Below are 19,358 nucleotides of genomic sequence, written 5' to 3'. Positions count from 1 at the left end.
AATTGATATATCCCAGAATCAACATTTTTAGATTTTCCTACTATGGACTTGAAATCAAAGGGTTGAACTTTACAACTTTTTTCGAATAAAGGGGAAGAGGTGAATAATATTGTTTATTTTATTTTATTTTGTATTATTACTATTTTTTATTTGGCCATGCTCTGTGGCTTGCAGGATCTTAGTTCCTTGACCAGGGATTGAACCTGGGCCACGGCGGTGAAAGCACCAAGTCCTAACTATTGGACTGCCAGGGAATTCCCAGTATTGTGTATTTTAATGCTTATATGTATGTAATCATATAAATGGGGTTTATATTATAAAATTCTCTTTTCTTAGAAGTAGAATCTGACCCCAGTTTTTTGATAAAAAAATTATGTATTTTATAGGTGTTGAAAATAGTTATTTTAGCTATAGCCTTTACTTTGTCTTTACTGCATTTAAATACTGCTTCAGATTATTTAGCACCTTTCCGTGAAGAGGCAAGTTCATGGAAAGTTAGGTTTTCTGTCTGCTTACTAGAAGTAAAGTTTATTGATAAGAAGTCTTTTACTTAATAATTGTTAATTGATGAGCAAATGAAGTCATTGATAATTGAACTACAAGGGTTGTGTTCTTGTCATACCGTAGATTTTATGACCTGGGATAAAAAGAAAATAGCTTTAAAATAGTGGAAGTATGGTAGAAAAAGAAAGCTAGTCACAATGTGATGTTGAGTAGGGGGTTTTCTGTTGGTTTTCCAAATTTATCCCCCAGGCTAGGAAGATTGGTTGGCCTTTCTTGGATTTGATTGTGGAAAGTTACCTGTTGTATATTGTTGCCCAAGGTTCACTACTTTTAGATCTGCTATCAGCTTTCCAGGGTTTTGGCATAAACCCCTCTTCTTAAGGTTTCCTCCTCCAGTCTAATGTAGAGTTGAAATACATGCGCTAATTACTCAGGAAGGATAATGCCTCATTTGCTGATAACTGGTAAGAAAGGTAATTAGTGGAGGTTTTTTTTACAGGTGTGGCATGTGTTGTGATGGAAGGAGCAGTGGACCTCAGAGTTAGGAATCTTAGGTTCAGATCCCATTTCTGTATCTAAAGCTTTATAACTTTGAGCCACATTTTCCTCATGTGTAGAAATTCAGGGAACTATGACATCCATTTATCCTACTCGTGTGTTTTCTGTTTAAGGTTTTGTCAAGAGTGACAATATCTATAATCTTATATAAAAATTGAGTGGCCAGTTTGGTTTGATACTATTTTTTAGTTTCTAGCAAGGTTTTATTCACTTGTTTGTGGTTAATTGGAAGTATTTTGTCTGTTAATGCCATATTATTATGTTTACTTTTATAATATGTTTTGCTTTAACTGTTTCTGTGGATTTTGAGCTATGCTTTTCTTTTGCTGTTATACATCTTTCATTTTAGTTTTCTATTTCTTTCATAGAGTTTTTCTGGGGATTTTGTGCATCGATTGCCTCTTCTAGGAGAAAAACAGGAGGTAATTGTTTTCCTTTTTATATATTTCTGAGAGTAAAGTAGAAATTCTGAATTAATTTTCTTTTTTGTTTGTTTGTTTGTTTGAAGGCCAAGGAGAATGGAACAAATCTTACCTTTACTGGAGACAAAACTGTAAGTGTGATAGGGAATTTAGGGCATTGAACACATTTTAGTGCTCTTATGTTGGTTTATTTTAAATTCTTATCTTATGCTTACATTTAAAAAGAAACTTAAGAATGGAAGTTATACACCAAAATGTTAATAATGGTTATATCTGGATGATATTGTGAGTGATTTTTATTTTCTTTTTTATGTTTTCTGTCTTTTCCATGTTTGCTACAATCAGTCTGTATTGTTTTGTAATTATCACCTTATAAATATTATTTGTAAATACTAAGAAACTTTTAAGGAAGAACCTTAAACTCCATGTAAAATCTTGTGATAGAATATAATTGGAAGTGTATATCTCAAAATTTACCCTTTTAAAATGTACAATTAAGAGGTTTTTAGTTGTACGACCACCAATCACTGTCTAATTCCAGAACATCTTCATCACCCCAAAAACTAACCATGCAGTCATTAGCCGTCACTCCTCATTCCACTGTTCCCCCAGCTCTAGGCAAACACTATTCTTTCCGTCTCTGTGGATTTGCCTGTTCTGTTCACTTCATATAAATGGAATTGTACAATTTGTGGCCTGTGTCTGGCTTCTTTCACAATTTAAAACTCTGTTTTAACTTTTACTTCCTTCTTGTACAGAGCCTTATGATCAGCCGGGGTGAGCAGTTAGGGCCTACTCAGGCCTCTCTTGGGCTGCTTACTATTTTACCATGATTTTTATAATTAACTCCCAGTTGATGTACATTGGGTTGCTTCCAAATTTTCACTGTTACGAATAGGATCATGTTCATAGTGTCTAGCTGTATCTTTGTGCACATTTATAATATTTTCTTTAGCCTAAATTCCTAGAGGTGGGACTGTTGCATCCAAGTATATGCACAGTTTATAAATTCTTTTGTAATGTTTTGTCAGAGTGCTCTAGAAAAAAGTTGTAGTGATTTGTGGTCCCAAGAAAGTAAGATTGCGTTTCTCTCTTTCCTCACAAACAATGGCTATTATAATTTAAAACAGATTTATGCAGTTTTTTCTGGTTAACTTTTTGTAAATTGTATTAAAAATAATTGTTGATGCTGAATATCCATTTACATGCATATTGGCTGTTTGTAATTGTGCTTTATTCAGTGGTCTTCTGCATAGCATACTTTTAAGTTCTACTGAAGGCTTGAGCCCTGTTCCCAGTGATTAAAGCTGGCTGAAAAGATGACCCCGTTGAATATCACAAGTAATATTTAGAAATATTTAGTCTGTTTATAGTCAAAGGAAGTCAAAGAATTATCTGTCCTTTGATTATTCTTCCTGAAATTGAGCCTAAGAGAATACTTTATAATCCTATTTAAAGGATACTAATAAGTTCAGTATCTCTACCCACTTTTATTAAAACTCTGATAAAACATGCTTTTTAGAGGAAAGGGCCTCTCTGTCCCTTCCCCTAAGAAAAGATTTAATATCTTGATTAACTGAGTTTTCTGGTTTGATTTAAGGAATAATGTGATATGTTTACTATTGTAATTTTTTTTCTATTAATAAGTTTTATTTTTTGGAGCAGTTTTAGGTTCACAACAAAATTGAGCAAAACGCACAGAGAGTTCCCACATACCACCTCCACAAATGCACACTCCCACTCCCACACCGTCAGCATCCTGCACCAGTGTGGTACACTTGTTAAAATTGATGAGCCATCATTGACACATCATTATCAACCAAAGTCTGTAGTTTACATTAGGGTTAGTTCTTTATGTTATACATTCTTTGGGTTTTAAGAAGTGTAAAATGACAGATAAACACCATTATAATATCATACAGAATAGTTTCATTGCCTTAAAAATCCCCTATGCTCCAGTTATTCATCCCTCCCTATCCTCAAGCCCCGGACAATCACTGTTTTTTTTTTTTTTTTTTTTACTGTGTCTATAGTTTTGCATCTTTCAGAATGTCATATAATTGGAATCATATATTGTCTTTTCAGATTGGTGTCTTTCACTTAGTAATACGCATTTAAGGTTTCTCCATGCCTTCTCCTGGCTTGAGAGTTCATTTCTTTTTAGTGCTGAATAATATTTCATTGTCTGGATGTACCATAGTTTGTTTATCCATTCACCTATTGAAGGAGCTAGTAATAGTATCTGGTAGGATTGTTGTGAGAATTAAAGAAAGTAATAAATATTACATGCTTAACAGAGTGCCTAGCCTATGAATATTATTTTTACAGGATCAAAATATCTATATTTCAGAGTTAAGTGCAAACTTTATCAAATCTAGGAATATGAGAATCAGTCCCTTTGAGATTTGTAAGAGGTAATTTTTAAGATACGTAAAATTAATAGCAGAGCAGCTTATTATACCAAAGTTTTACTGGTTAATGAACAGTTAAGTTCAGGAGAGGTTCCGTGGATAAATAGGACATGATTACCTGTAACTTTGAATATGTACAGTTTTCTCACAAAGTGCCCCTGCATTTTGTCAGAAAGAAGCTATCAGGCAGAGGTAAATCAACGTATGATTCAACATGACATTTATGTCCTTAAGTTACTAAGATAACCTAGTAAATGTAAAGCTGAAGAATCATTTAATCTGCTTTGTTTTGACACTTTGAATTTGTATCATGGAATATAATTTTCGAACTCTTGTTCAGAATTTTCTTGGGTTGTAGGATAATTTTAGCATTTGAGAAAAGCTGTGGCTCCCTAGGAAAATGCAGAATCTATTATTCACTTTGAGGGGTTTCATAGACCAATGAAGCTTACGCAGAGGTCTCTGGATAAAAGTTCCTTTTAAGACCAGAAAGTAATAAATTGCAAGTCTAAATAGTAGTGCCTCCTTTCAGACATGAGGAAGAAGCAGCCAGGCATTTTCTATGTTCATCTCCCTTGTCTTTCTGTTTTAGTCTTGCTTTTGTGAAGGTCCATAGTCCATCTAGCATTTAAGGCAACACATCCTTTCATGGCTTTTTGGTAGGGCTGTGCACAGACTAACTGGCTTTGGATCAGGTAACCAGTTCGATAAACATGGAGGCTATTTATTCTACTTTCTTGACTTTGGGGGACAGTGACTCTTGCTTTCCATATAGCCTAGCCAAGATTAAATTTTCGATATAAATGTGAGACCTCGTTAGCAGAAATTGTGGTGGTCTTGGGAAGGGCATTGAACAAAGGGAATTAGATTCAGGAACTGGTGTTTATAATTCACCGATGTCATCATGGGTGTTTTTTTCCAGATGATTTAAATTAAATTTCTTTAGTTTGTTTGGGATATCTGTGTAAAATATAACCTAGCATCTTAGCATGGCTTAAGTAGAGTTTCATTTTAGGGATTTCAATTCAGGTTTTCTTTGTTAAAAAAAAAGTTAAACATGAGATTTTTATGTATAACAAAATATAAGATGTCCCGCCTTTTAGTAATTTATAATTAACCTACTTTATTGTATACACTGTAGGCCTGTTTGTTTTGTTTTGGCTACTGTTTTAATGAGTAAAAGTGAAGGACTCAACCAAGTTTCTGGGCACATTCTGGAATGAAATATTCATCTTGTGTAATTAACCTGTGGGTTTTTTTTTTGCCACTTTGTATTTTTTAAATTAATTTTTATTGGATTATAGTTGCTTTACAATGTTTTGTTAGTTTCTGCTGTACAGCAAAATGAATCAGCTATACATATACATATATCCCCTCTTTTTTGGATTTCCTTCCCATTTAGGTCACCACAGTGCATTAAATAGAGTTCCCTATGCTATACAGTATGTTCTCATTAGTTATCTGTCTTATACATAGTATCAATAGTGTATATGTGTCAATCCCTATCTCCCAATTCCTCACCCCACTCCCGCCAACCTGTGTTCTTAATTCTTAAGATTGGGAGATTTGATGTCTTCTTTCTTCTCTAGGTAATGCATGAGCCCTTGAAAACTTGGCAAGATGCACCATACATTTTTATTGTACATGTTGGCATTTCATCCTCCAAAGAATCATCAAAAGAAAATTCACTAAGTAATCTTTTTACCAGTAAGTACATTTTGTTTCTTTTTATCATTTGTATTACTGTTATCTAGCTGTGTCGCATGGTGGGTAGTGTAAAATTGCTTTAAAGAGGTAATAATAAGGGGAATTCCATGGCCATCCAGTGGTCCGGACTCCATGCTCCCACTGCAGAGGGCACAGGTTTGATCCCTTGTCAGGGAACTAAGATCCCACAAGCCATGCAGTGCAGCCAAAAAAAAAAGAGGGAATAATAAATTAAGAATGTTGTCAAGTAGAAAAATTGAGGGAGAGAAATTAACTTTTTTTTGCATTCAATATGTTTGTGATAGGCACTTCATGTATGCTTTCTTATTATGTATTATAGACACTATATTTCATTTTCCTTCATTTGATCCTCCTTTTAAAATTTTCAATTAGTATTATGTTCTCAGTAGACTTGTTAAAACTTAGTTATGAAGTCAAAACTTGGAAATTTTTAAATCAATTGACTTGGATAATTTTTTAATGTCTCAATTTTTCTTAGTGTTCTCCTTTCTACTTTTGCTGCCCAGTTTAGGGGTTCATCATCTCTTACCTAGAATTTTACAATAACTTACTAATTGGTCTTATCTTCTGTGGTTTCTTTTTTGTTTCTTCCTACTCCTTTACAGTTTTCTTCCCTCCCCTGCTTTCTCAAGTAGAACGTTGAATAGAAACAATGATGGTGGCCATCCTTTCTTGCTCCTGACTTTATTGGCAATATTAGCACATTTCACCATTAAGTATGATGTTTACTGTAGATATTTTACTGTCTTTTTTTTTTTAAAGATTTTTATTTTATTTATTTTTTGGCTGCATTGGGTCTTTGTTGCTGCACGTGGGCTTTCCCTAGTTGCGGTGAGTGGGGGCTACTCTTTTGTTGCGGTGCATGGGCTCCTTGTAGCCGTGGCCTCTCCTGTTGCGGAACACGGGCTCTAGGCACATGGGCTTCAGTAGCTGTGGCATGCAGGCTCAGTAGTTGTGGCTTCCAGGCTCTAGAGCGCAGGCTCGGTAGCTGTGGCGCATGGGCTCAGTTGCTTCACGGCATGTGGGATCCTTCCAGAGCAGGGCTCAAACCCATGTCCCCTGCATTGGCAGGTGGACTCCCAACCACTGCACCACCAGGGAAGCCCTACTGTAAATTTTTTTAAAATATTCTTTATTTGGTTCAGGATATTTCTTTCTATCTTAGTTTACTAAGTGAATTTTTTTCTTTTTTTTAGTATTGAGAATGAATACTCAGTTTTATGGAATGCTCTAACTGTATTGATTAAATTGATCATATAGATTTCCTCATTTAACCTATTAATGTGATGCATTGCATTAACTGGTTTTCTAATGTTAAACCATTCTTGAATTTCCGAGATGCCACTATTTGGCCTTGAGGCACGCACACACACACACACACACATTCTATTAGAGTTTTTTGTCTTATGTTCAAAGTAAGATTGACCTATCATTTTCATTTCTTGTACATCTTCTATGGGTTTCGGCATCCACGTTATGCGAGTTTCATACAGTGAATCAGAGAATGTCCCGTTTTTATATTCTGTTGAGCAGTTTTTGTAAGGATAGAATTATCCATTCCTTGAATGTTTGATAGAACTCACTTATGATAGTGTTTTGTCCTGATGTTCTTTTTTTCCCTCATGAAGGTTTTTTGTTTTTTGGGTTTTTTTTTTTTGGCTCACTGTGTGGCATGCAGGATCTTAGTTCCCCGACCAGGGATCACCCTGCAGTGGAAGCGCGGGGTCTTAACCACTTGATCACCAGGGAAGTCCCATGCCATGAGGATTTTAAACAACTGATAAATTTTTTTTCTTTCTTTCTTTATTTTTGGCTGTGTCAGGTCTTAGTTGCAGCACGCAGGATCTTTCGTTGCGGCACGTGGGCTTCTCTCTAGTTGTGGCGTGCAGGCTCCAGAGCGCATGGGCTCTGTAGTTTGTGGCACTTAGGCTCTCCAGTTGAGGCATGCAGGCTCAGTAGTTGTGGCGCGAGGGCTTAGTTGCCCTGCAGCATGTGGGATCTTAGTTCTCCAACCAGGGATCGAACCCACATCCCCTGCTTTGGAAGGTTGATTCTTTACCACTGGACCACCAGCGGAGTCCCAACAACCGATTTATTTTCTTTAATAGTAATAAGTATTTTAGTTTTAGTTTTTCTATTTTTCCTTGAATCAGGGTTTTTGTTTTTTTTCCCACTGAGAAATTGTCCATTTCGTTCAAGATTTCAAATTTGCTGGCATAAAGTTAGTAATGATATTACTTTACAAAAAAAAATATTTTTTATTCTTAATATTGCTTTTGTGACTTGTCTTTTTAACTTTAAAAATATTTCTAGAATTCTATTTTACTATATTTTAATCCAAATGAACCAGTTTCTGGTTTTGTTAATTTTCCTATTTCATTAATTTCTACTTTCATCTTTATTCTTTATTTCATTTGACTTAATTTTAAACTTTTGTTTTTTATGGATTCTTGTATTGAATGTTTAATTCCCAAGACAGAGATGGGTCTTATTCTCCATAGTAATATGGAATATAACAGATCTAGGCAAACTAGAGGTGGCCTGGCAGTTTCTAGACCTAGGACATATGTATATCCTCCTGTATCTAGGCCCATGGCTTCCTATTGAGTAATAGTCTCAAGGAGCATTTGCCAAGATTTACCTTGTACCTTCTTTCTTTGAAAAGGATGGAGGAGAAACCTTGCTCCACTCCACTTCAGGCTCTCCATGCATCAAATCTGACTCTGGTCCCCTTTTATCTTAGACTCCTACTAATTTCAGTGATCCCACAGGAGCTGCACGCTCAACTACTGTAGCATTCTTTGGGGCCCAGAGTCCACCATGACCATGGATTCAGCCTCATGCACTGTTCTGAGTTTTTGTTCAGTTTTGATACATGGAGCTGTTTATCTTGTTTTTGAGCTCATGTCCTTTTTGTTTCCTCTCTTTTTTGTTTTTGTTTTTGTTTTATCCATCTGTTGTTTGGAACTAAAAAGACGATACTCAAAACTTAACTACACCTTGTGAAAGTCCTAAAATTCTCTCTCTAAAACACTTGTATCATCTATCTTACCTTCATTAAAACCTTTGATGTCTTCCTGTTACTATAAAATGTCCAATTCTGCAGCAAGGCTTATAAAACTCTACAAATTGTCCCAGTTTACCTTTTGCTGCCTTGTGTCAAAATGCTACTGTATGGTAGCATATGGAGTCTCAAACTACGTGTTCTTTAAATATATCATGCATTTTCACACCAGTCTTTGTTCATGTAATGTCCTCTACCTGGATGGCTTTTTACTTCATCATAGAAAATACACACTCATCCTTCTGGGTCTGGCTCAGGGGCACAGTTCTCTGTTGCTTTCCAACTCTCTCTCCCCTGAAGATAGTAATCCACTAGATGGCAGAAAACATCTTCTACATCTTTCCATCTCCTATATTTTCCATAGTGTGTGTCACATGGTAAGTGTTCCGTAAATGTATGTTATATTTTAGCATAGAGCAGGGATTAGCCAACTTTTTCTTAAAGTGCCAGATAGTAAATGTTCTCTGTGCTACAACTACCCAACTCTGCCACTGTGGTGTAAATGTAGCCATCAACAATATATAAGTAGGTGGATGTGACTGTTTTCCAATAAAACTTTGGAATAGATGGCCAGATTTGGTCCATGTGCTGTATTTTGCTGACCCCTGCTGTAGAGTCAACAAAGAATTTGACAAATATTTACTAATTATTTTATTTACTCTTTTATTAAATTAAGAGGGCTTAGATTACTAACCAGTTCAGCTATGAAATTTTTGTGATTGCTATTATGGGATGCTCCTTTTCTTCATATAAGTATTGGACCTGATTTACTTTTAATAATGGTATGTCATTTTTGCTTGATAAAAATTAGTAGGAAATGTTTGTTGAATAGTTTCTCTCTGAAGATAGATATCACTTCTCAGATAAATCAGTTTATTTATTAATCATAATTAAAATTTATCCAAGTAGTTTTATCAATTACAATTTTAAAGTAGTCATAGGTTTGCTTCAGTAAGGCAAATCTTTCAAATTCTTGTTGTTACTCTCATTTGTTCTGCTTCATTAAACACTTCATTATTATTAAGCACCTTCTGAAAATGATATATTAATTATGAAAGTCACATAAAGTTAAAGTAGGTAAAAGAGAAAGAAAGCAGTAGGAAAATACAGGTAAGGAGAGAGAAAAGAAAAAAGAGGGCGGCAGAATGAAGGAATGAAGTCCATTACTTTTCAAAGCATATTAGTGATGTAAGAAAAAGCATACATGAAGTATGTTTGGAACTTAGAGGAGATGGGGAATAGTTCCACTTAGGCAGCTCACCAGGTTTTGTGGAGGAAATACATTCAACTTAGTCTTTAAAGGATGTGAGTATGGGAACAAAGGGCTTTTCCACCTAAGATACTGACTAGAGCAGAGTCATGCTGAGGCCTGTGCAGGACACAGCACAAACCATCAGAACACTTTATGAATTTCAGAGTGCTTTACAAATGTAATATTCACCAGGATTGAAATGGATAAAAGTAAATTACCCAATGGAGTTTTCATTAATTTCATCAAACAAATATCAGACAATGTTTTTGTTTACTTTTTCATTCTTTACATTAATTCTGAGGACTGTGTTTTGGCAGTGACTGTTGAAGTGAAAGGTCCCTATGAATACCTCACGCTTGAAGAATACCCATTGATGATTGTAAGTGAACTTATATTCTTTAACCTCAGCATTAAATGAGTTTAGCTTGAAAGATTGTCCATGTTTTGTGGCAGTATTAAAGACTTGTTCCTGAACAGTTCAGAAAATACTGCTTGTAGTTCTGTACTTATTTCCTACTAGAATGTGATCTTGGAAGTGTCTGTGAACCCCTCTGTGCCTCATTTTCTCATTTGTAAAATGAAGTCAGTGACTTGTGGAATTTTAGAGTTAGAAAGTACCTCAAAGGTCATTTCACCTCTCACATCCTCTCTAGGATGCAAAATGGGGTATTTCTTAAAACCCTATAGTTTCTGATCCCATTTAGGATGAGTAAATGATGACACTTTCTCCTTTTCAGTCCGTGTGTCTGAGAACATCCTTAATCTGTTCTCAGATTTCTTTTGTTTGTGGGTTTTTTCTTCTTCCTTGTGCTTTTATAGTTTTCCCACTCTGTCGTGTTTCCTTGCCTTCAGCTGTATCCTAACCCTGCCGTGCCTTTTTTTCCTCTCATTGTCTTCATTTAAATAATTTTAGATTGTGAGCTGAAAAAACTCTTTTAATACAAAAGAGCGGTCACTCTCTAAGGGAGACTCTTACGTAGTCTCTCTCTGCCCGAGAGGAGACAGTTTTTTCATCTTAGTATTGAACTTCAAAGAAATAAAATAATTTTTAAAATAGAAGGTGTAGTATGTATATTTTTTACAATATGTTAAGACTGTGTATTAATTCTAAATTGGCTCTTGGCCCTAATCCTTCTTTTTCTCTTTTACTCACTTGGATGACAGTTTTTCATGGTGATGTGTATTGTATATGTCCTATTTGGTGTTCTGTGGCTGGCATGGTCTGCTTGCTATTGGAGGGATCTCCTGAGAATTCAGTTTTGGATTGGTGCTGTCATCTTCCTGGGAATGCTTGAGAAAGCTGTCTTCTATGCAGAATTTCAGAATATTCGATACAAAGGAGAGTCTGGTATGTAAGCAAAAAATGTTTGCCAGTTTGTTAGTGATTGGCAGGTGAAACTTAAGACAGTTTTCCTAAGGTCAGCAGTCATTAAGTAGCGGTATCTTTGCAGTTACTTAATTATTAGAGTAACTTAAGCAGAATCACTATGATTGTGACTTTGTTTTTAATCTCTTAAATTGTGGGTTCAGTTATTTAAGAGTAATTTTATTGAAATAAACTCACAAAAGTTACTACAGTAGTGGCCACTTTGGGACTATCATTATCATTATTGAATCTCAGTTGCTGTTGATTTTTAAGGTACCATTATTATATGCATCTAAGAAAGAAGGTAAATACTGCTAATTTAATTGTAAGATGCCATTGATTGTAAGACCTACCTTGATTTCAGAGATACTGGGTTGGGGGGTGGGGTTGGTAAAATATAGTAATACCAAGAAAATAGGAGGGTATTTATGGTTTAGTAAGGTGAACAGGTAGTGATAGAAATTGTTTCGTACTGAAGTTTTTTTTTGTGATAGCTTCAGTTCTCTCTCATCAGACCTTTAATTATTAATAATTCTTGTTGCAAGATATACTAATTAGATCTTTCCCTGGTCTTTGAAATGGCTTGAAAATAATAGATGTGAAAGTGAGTTGAAAATTCTTTGTTGTGTTTTGTGCTCTCCTACATATAGCTATATTTCACAGTTTTTTAAACTGGGAGGAATATTCCTTAGATGCTATAAATTGTTGAAGTAGGGTGAGGTATTCTGCTGAGGTTTTAGTGAAGCGGGAGGTGGAGGGGGAAGGTAAATTGAGCACACCCAGATTGCTATCCACATGAGTAAGATCCTAAGTGATATCAGCTTGTACTTGTAAACATCGCAGAAGAGGTATTCTTTTTAAGTAGGACTAATATCAGTGCTTATTCTGAAGAGTGTTAGAAATCTACATTCTGGTTCTAGAATTGTGCCTTTTCCCAAACCTAGTTTACATACTGCATTTTCCCCCCCTTTTTTCTTTCTTACAGTCCAAGGTGCCCTGATCCTTGCAGAGCTGCTTTCAGCAGTTAAACGCTCACTGGCTCGAACCCTGGTCATCATAGTCAGTCTGGGATATGGCATAGTCAAGTACGTATTAACTTCCTATATGGAAGAGCAAATTAAAATGCTGATTAAATTGAAACAGTGTTGCAGGTTTCCAGTGTAATTCTGAAAGAGCCGATATAAGAAATAGTTCTGAAATCAAAGGTATCTGAAATATTGTAGATTTGTAAAAGTTGGAAAAATGTTAGTGTTTCATTTTACTACTTAGAATTTAAGGAGCATCTGCAGGAAAACTTGCAGTATAGCAAATGACATTGAAACATCAAACTTTTAGAGTAAACTTATTGTGACTTTACTCTTCCAAAGTATTCTTGCAAATCAGATTTTTTTAATGGGAAGAGCATTCTTGAGTGCCTTATATATATTAGACATTGTTCTAGGCCCTAGGGATACAGCAAGAAAACAAAAGATTTGGAATTTACATTTGTGGACAGACTGGTGCACAGACAGAAATACGTGAGTAAAAAAAAATACATAAATGAAAAATCTAATATGTCAGTGAGCAGATAAAACAGGGAAAGCATATAGAGTTCTAGGCAGGAGGTGGAACTTTCATTTGTAAATATGGTGGTCAAGGAAGGCTTCACTTTGGCATTTAAACAAAGATCCAAGTTGGTGAAGAAGCTATATGTACACCAGGGGAAGAAATGTTAAGATGTGGTCAGATTCTTTTATATTTTGAAGGTAGAGCCAGTGGACTTTGCTGGTAGATCAAATGTGTGATGTGAAAGGGAAAAGGAATCAAGGATGATGCCAACTATTTTGATCTAAGCAGTGCAAGGACGGAACTGATGTTTACTGAGTTCAGGAAGATCTTAAATGGAATAAGTTTGGAGTGGAGGCAGGATTAGGAGTTCAGTTAGATGTCCAAATGAGGGAAGTAGGAGGGAGAAATGAAGGCAGAGATATAAATTTGGGGAGTCATAAGGATGTAGCTGTTATTTAAAGCCGTTAAGACTGGATGTGATCATCAAGGAAGTGAGTGTATACAGAGAAGAGGTCAAAGGACTGAGCCCTTGGACTATTATTATTTAGAAGTCAATGAGGTGAAGTAGAATTAGGACAGAGGAAATTGAGTAGTGACCAGTGAAGTGGAAGACAAAGCTGAACACTGTTTCAAGGGGGGAGTGATTAATTGTGTCAAGTAAGAGGACTGAGAAGTGATCACTGGATTTAACTACATGGAGGATATTAGTGACCTTAAATGAGAACAGTTTTGATGAAGGGGTAGGACAAAAAGCTTGATTGGAGTGAGTTTAAGAGGGAATAAGGGGAATTCTCTCTTAAATAAGGGGAGAGGAATTGGAGTTAGGTATAGACAGTTATTTCAAGGAGTTTTGCTTTAAGTGGAATTAAAGAAATGGAGGACTTTAATTTTTTTAATTTATTCATTCATTTAAAGGAGTTTTGCTTTAAATGGGATTAGGGGGATGGGGGGTTTGCACTTTTAAAATGTATTTGTTCATTTAACATATGTGGTTGCCTCCTGTATGCCCGGCAGTATTCTGGGTTTCTAAGATAACACCATTGGGGAAATAAATTCCTGCTCATTTGCAGTTTTTCTAGCATATAACAAAATATAAGAACAAATATTGCTAAGGCTTAGGTAGACATGATTTAAGGCAGTGCACCTCATACTGTAATGCACTAATGAATCACCTGGGGATCTTGTTAAAACGTAGATTCTGATTCAGAGGTACTTTGAATATCAAGGATCTAAGATTTTTCCTCCTTGACATAGAAGCTACTCAGACTTCTCACATTTTGCTGGATTTTGAGCTTGATAACAGACTATTTAATGAGTTTTAATAAGATTTTGATTGTATTAAGGAATTGTTAACATTTTTAGATTTGATAATGATATTGTGGTTATGTTTTTTCAAAGTCCATATCTGTTTAAAAACATACGGAAATACATATAAATAAAACGTAAGATCTAGGATTTGTTTCAGAATAGTATGGGAGGATGGGAAGTGGATGAGGTGTGCATGGGGCAGGATTAGTTGTGTAGGTTGATGGCTTTTGGGACTGGATGATGGGTTTATAGGGGTTCATTATACTACTGAATATGTTTCAAAATTCTCTGTAATAAAAAGGTTTTTTTTAAAAATGCAGTAACCAGGGACCTGATCTCAAGTTCTAGTGTTCACTGTCTTGATTTAAGACCATATGTCTGTTTGAGTTTTTCTCGGCTGAATCAAGTATGTCTGGCTTATATCTGTTAAGTTGTTGGCCTGCATTAATCAACATGAGTTTTTGTTACTTAGCTTTTCTCAGGGTTTGTTGCATTTGTACTCATTTCTTTGCTTCCTCTTTAGGCCTCGCCTTGGAGTCACTCTTCACAAGGTTGTGGTAGCAGGAGCCCTTTATCTTTTGTTCTCTGGCATGGAAGGGGTCCTCAGAGTTACTGGGGTCAGTATTGCTTAATCAGAGTTTTTGTGGTCATTTCAGATATATAGTTTTTGTCTTGAGGAGGTTAATTGGAAATGTCTGTGGGCTTCTTTACTATTTCCTCTAAGTCACCTTTGGGCTCTGGTTTACCAAACGTATGTATAATTCATTTTTTCTTTTTAATCTATCTATTAGAGCTTCATAAGTTTAATGTGTGATGGGGAATGAACGCTTTCCCACCTGTCCCCAGATTACTGCTTATTTACTAGTTCCCCAGTGGGAAGCAGCAATGGAGCAGCTGGCTCCATTCTTGCGTAAGTGACAAACATTGTAATCATACTGGTTAATCTGATTTTTGTTTTAAAGTGACAGTACTCTTTGCTTAACCAGCACTTGCATTTCAGAGGCTTTCTTAAAATTCAACTGATTATATTTTACATAATTATTTACAATTACATAATTATGCCTTTTGTTAGGGAAGGAAACCAAAGCACTGAGACAGGTGATAAAGAAATTTATGTTAGAGCTGGATTAACGTGAAGAAGTGGGCTTCCCTAGGTCATTCCAGTTATTTTCCTATTTATTTAAAAATTTCTGTCTGCAATAACTTGTTAGATTCAAGATAGTAAATGCTGTAAACTTTTCTCTCAATTAAACTGGGCTCAGTAAGTTTTGCAACAAATTGCCCCTTAAATGAAACACTTTCTGGATGCAAATTTGGTTTTCAAACCACACTGTCCTCTGTATGTAATTTCCTTAGACTTTCAGCAACTTTAACCACCTGTCAATTTCATTTCCTTTCTTCTGCTGCTGTAGTATTTTTCTTATCCCTTGGCTTTGATAGTAAACCTGGCCCTCTCAGCAATTGATGCCTGTATTATTTTATGGATATCCTTTCAGTAATGCCCTGGTGATTGGGTAGTTAGGGTTAAATAAATAGCATCTTAAACTTTATGAAAGCAAGCAGCATAGTTTTGGGGATAGATACTTGCCTTACATCTTATTTTGAAAAATACGTTGTATATTACAATTCCAGAAATCAATAATTCTTAGTAAATTAATGATGCAGTAATTTTAAATATGAGAAGGGTCTTTAGGACTTATAGCCAAAACCAAAATGATGGGAAATGATAGGATGGAATGGGAACTTATACTGCCATAAAGTTTTTGGTGTGGTCGCTTCTTACCATGGATCTTAGGGTGCTAAGAACTCTATTAGCACGTTATAACTCTATATTAAAGAACGCTTATTAGTTAGCAGCACGTTTCATTGTACTGAGATTGTAATCAATTTGTGTGAAATGCTTACAGCTGTATATTATACATGATGGTTTGTCAGAAGGGAAGAATGATGCAGGTGCCAAATGTTACTCCTTTTTGTTTTCTTTCAGTTCAAATGCAAAACCACTCCAGATGATTATATAAATGCAGAATCTTGTGCTGGTTTCATCTCTGTGCCTCTCTGGACATCTCTTTTTTCACCACCTCTTTTTCTTTGTCTGCAGGCCCAGACTGATCTTGCTTCCTTGGCCTTTATCCCCTTGGCTTTCCTAGACACTGCCCTGTGCTGGTGGATATCCTTCTCATTGGATTCTTTGATGGCAGTCCATTTTCTCCTTTTGGAGATGGGTTTCCATTGATCTTTCTGCAAAGGTTTTTTTTTTTTAACAGTTTTGTTGATTACTCCTTAGTCTGGGATTAGGGTGTTTTTAGTCTAACAGCCTGAGGCCTCAGGTAAGCAGCGTTTTTGTTCTTAATTTTTAAGATTGCATCAGAAATTGGTGACTGTGATCTGAGCACAAGATAAAAGCTTGTGGCTTTCCTTTTTTTTTAATGAACACTTCACTTTGATTTTGGACTTATTTGTGCACCCCACTTAGTGTTAGAATCACTGGCCGCTCTGCTCCTGACATTTCTTTCAGCCTCTAGGAATTATTAAATGCTTTGAAAATTATGAAAAGATTTTGATTCTTAAAATGTGGTTTGGGGACTCCATAAGGTTGTTTGACTCTCTTAAACTTCTATGTAGGTTTAGCAGATTTAAATCCTTACAGGGTAAGTGTTTTATACCCCTGTTCAAAAGCTGATTTGGGATTGTCCGAAGGCTTCCACTCTTTGAAGTAAATATTGATTCATTTACAGGTGAAGTCAACCAGCATGTAACAGACAGATTTCTATTTAAGTAATCTTTTTATCTTGCTTCTTAAAATTAAATACTGTTTATTAGGGACTTGGCCTATTGGATGAAGGATTTGACTTTTGGGACTTTTATCCTTTTTTTTTTTTTTTTAATTTGTGTTGGTTTTTGTGTATTTGCTTCTATGTGCAATATTGTCTTGATAAACTGTGATGGTTATAAACGGCTGAATGTGAACAAAATAATTTATGAATTTGAGTAGATTATCATATATCAAAAATCTTTGAAATTGAAGTGTTCTTGGTTCAAATGGTCAAGCTTTTCTAGATCAATATCTTTCAAGTGTGCTTTGTGAACCTCTATAAATATTGGGAGGAGTGGAGAGAGGAAAGTGGGACTGGACCAAACAATGAGATAACCCAGTGTTTAGGTAGCAGCTTGTTAATAAGTCTTTGTCAAAGCACAGACCAAGCTCCACCTCATTCATTTTTTGTATCTGCTCATTCTGAAAGTCGGACATGAGAGCAGATATCCTCTTCAGTAGCCATCAGTTCCCTTCCTGTCTTCTGTGGCAACTTCTGCTTGGGAATAATGTTCTGAAAATGGAGTCATTACTTTTAGAGCCTAACTGCCTGGAATACTCAACCAGTTGTAATTGTACTGTCCTTTTAATTCAGGATTGATCTGGCAGCTGATGGCAGTTCTCTTAATATGGCACAAGGGGTCTAAGTATAGAACTCTGGAAGGTTGTAGGCATAAGTGTATTTATGACCCTAGACTGGATTAGCTGGGACAGTGAGAACAGAGCTACTTTACCTTAAAGGAAGAGAGAAGATAATGCTAACTTCTCTTCCCTTACCTGTTGTTACTCATTTTCATTTCATTTTCTTCTATTTGTCTTTCTTTTTCTTTTTGTTTCTCTAGAAAGCTGCTTCCTGTCTTTTTAATATTTTCCTCTTTTCTTTTTTCTTCTTATTTTTCCCCATTCTCATTTTATCCTGGTTCTGTCTTCTCCTCAGTATCTCATTGAAAATGAAGACTTTCTTATTAATCATGGTGAAGCTTGGGGTGTTTGTGAGATTGAGAATAAGAGAGCTGTAAGGCCTCTGGGATCCATAGCTCTATCATTATGACCCCAGATCCTCAGAAACTTGAGGATTAATTTAATAGCTTATGGTTTTTCTGAATGTTGATTTCCTTGACCTTCAAACACATATTTATTAGCCTGACTCAAACAATGAAGCTATTAAAACTTCGGAGGAACATTGTAAAACTCTCTTTGTACCGACATTTCACCAACACACTTATCTTGGCAGTGGCAGGTAAGTTGGGGACTTTCTTCCTGATGTTTAAATGTGATCCTTTTAGAACAGAGATTCTTAACCTGAGAGGTTATAGGTGGGCTCTGTAAAATTACATAGAAAAGTTTTGTGCATTTTACTTGGGGAAGGGGTCTTTAGCTTTTGTCATGCTCCAAGGGGTCTGTGGTTCAGAAAAGATTGAGAACCATTTAGCTTAAGTATAATAGATGAAAATTAATTCAGCTGTTAGTATATCCTGTCTCCATTCTTTTTCTTGAGGCAAGTTAGCTTGAGTGCCATAGAGCATTCAGATTCCTTTTAGAAGACATTAATACTTGCTTATTTGGTTTTATTAAATAGCTATAGAATTTTAGGTTAGGGTACATTGCCATTATACTCCTTTTACGTATGTTACTAAGCATGCATAAAATATAGACATTAGGTAGACCATAGCCAAAGTAGGCTTATTTTCTGCCTTTTGGCCCTTGTAGCAGGAAAAGTGAAGTCTGGCCTGTGATTGGAACCAACAGTTGTGTTTGTCGTGCAGTCATTTTATCAGCCTTTTTTTTCCCCATCTGACCAGCTAAAGAAAAATAGCATTACTATACTAAGGATAAAGGAAGGGGAAAAATTGTATTATTGATACTGCTGGGAAAAGCCACGTTTCCAATAACTTCATTTCCAATTCTCAGGGTTACTGAAGTAGCCAGATAGTAAACAAAACTATTCTTTAAGTACAGAAAGGTTTGACAAGAGTACATGGGCCTTGTATAGAGTAGTTAATTAAATTTGTACTGAATAAATATGTTAAAATAACAGAAAGTGACGGTGATGTTTGGGGGTTAGGGATGTGGGGGATTCCACTTAACCAGAATTGGAGAATGTAATTGGGGATGTAAACCAACATTCATACTGACCAGGTTTTATATTTCCTCTTAGCATCTATTGTGTTTATCATCTGGACAACCATGAAATTCAGGATAGTGACTTGTCAGTCGGTGAGTTAACAAACACATGCATTTAGGAATAGTGTACTGTTTGTTATACACAGACAATGATGTTGATGACAGTGGTAAGGTTTGTACCTTATAAAAAATTAGGGTTAGGTCTCCACTCTGAGGGTTGGAATGCTTCTCTCCTCCTGAGTATTCTGTATGTATCAT

At 35.7% G+C, this 19,358-nt stretch overlaps 1 protein-coding gene across 4 annotated transcripts in view; it reads left to right on the top strand.

Annotated features, from left to right (window-relative positions):
• The window catches only part of TMEM87A (transmembrane protein 87A), a 43,485-nt gene that overhangs the window by 9,338 nt on the left and 14,789 nt on the right, over positions 1-19,358 (top strand). For 2 of the 4 annotated variants that reach the window (XM_060096676.1, XM_060096678.1), the window contains exons 5-14: positions 1,431-1,484; positions 1,571-1,615; positions 5,485-5,602; positions 10,257-10,318; positions 11,104-11,287; positions 12,291-12,390; positions 14,685-14,778; positions 16,263-16,335; positions 18,112-18,216; positions 19,135-19,193. In XM_060096676.1, coding sequence (XP_059952659.1) covers positions 1,431-1,484; positions 1,571-1,615; positions 5,485-5,602; positions 10,257-10,318; positions 11,104-11,287; positions 12,291-12,390; positions 14,685-14,778; positions 16,263-16,335; positions 18,112-18,216; positions 19,135-19,193 — 894 coding nt within the window. Of the gene's footprint in view, positions 1-1,430; positions 1,485-1,570; positions 1,616-5,484; positions 5,603-10,256; positions 10,319-11,103; positions 11,288-12,290; positions 12,391-14,684; positions 14,779-15,573; positions 15,650-16,262; positions 16,336-18,111; positions 18,217-19,134; positions 19,194-19,358 lie in introns of all 4 variants that reach the window. The other 2 variants (XM_060096677.1, XM_060096675.1) reach the window with 1 other exon arrangement.

Source organism: Mesoplodon densirostris, chromosome 4 (assembly GCF_025265405.1).
Source record: "Mesoplodon densirostris isolate mMesDen1 chromosome 4, mMesDen1 primary haplotype, whole genome shotgun sequence".
Classification (NCBI taxonomy): domain Eukaryota; kingdom Metazoa; phylum Chordata; class Mammalia; order Artiodactyla; family Ziphiidae; genus Mesoplodon; species Mesoplodon densirostris.
Note: the sequence above shows the minus strand (reverse complement) of the source record. Positions and strands in the feature narration are given on the sequence as shown.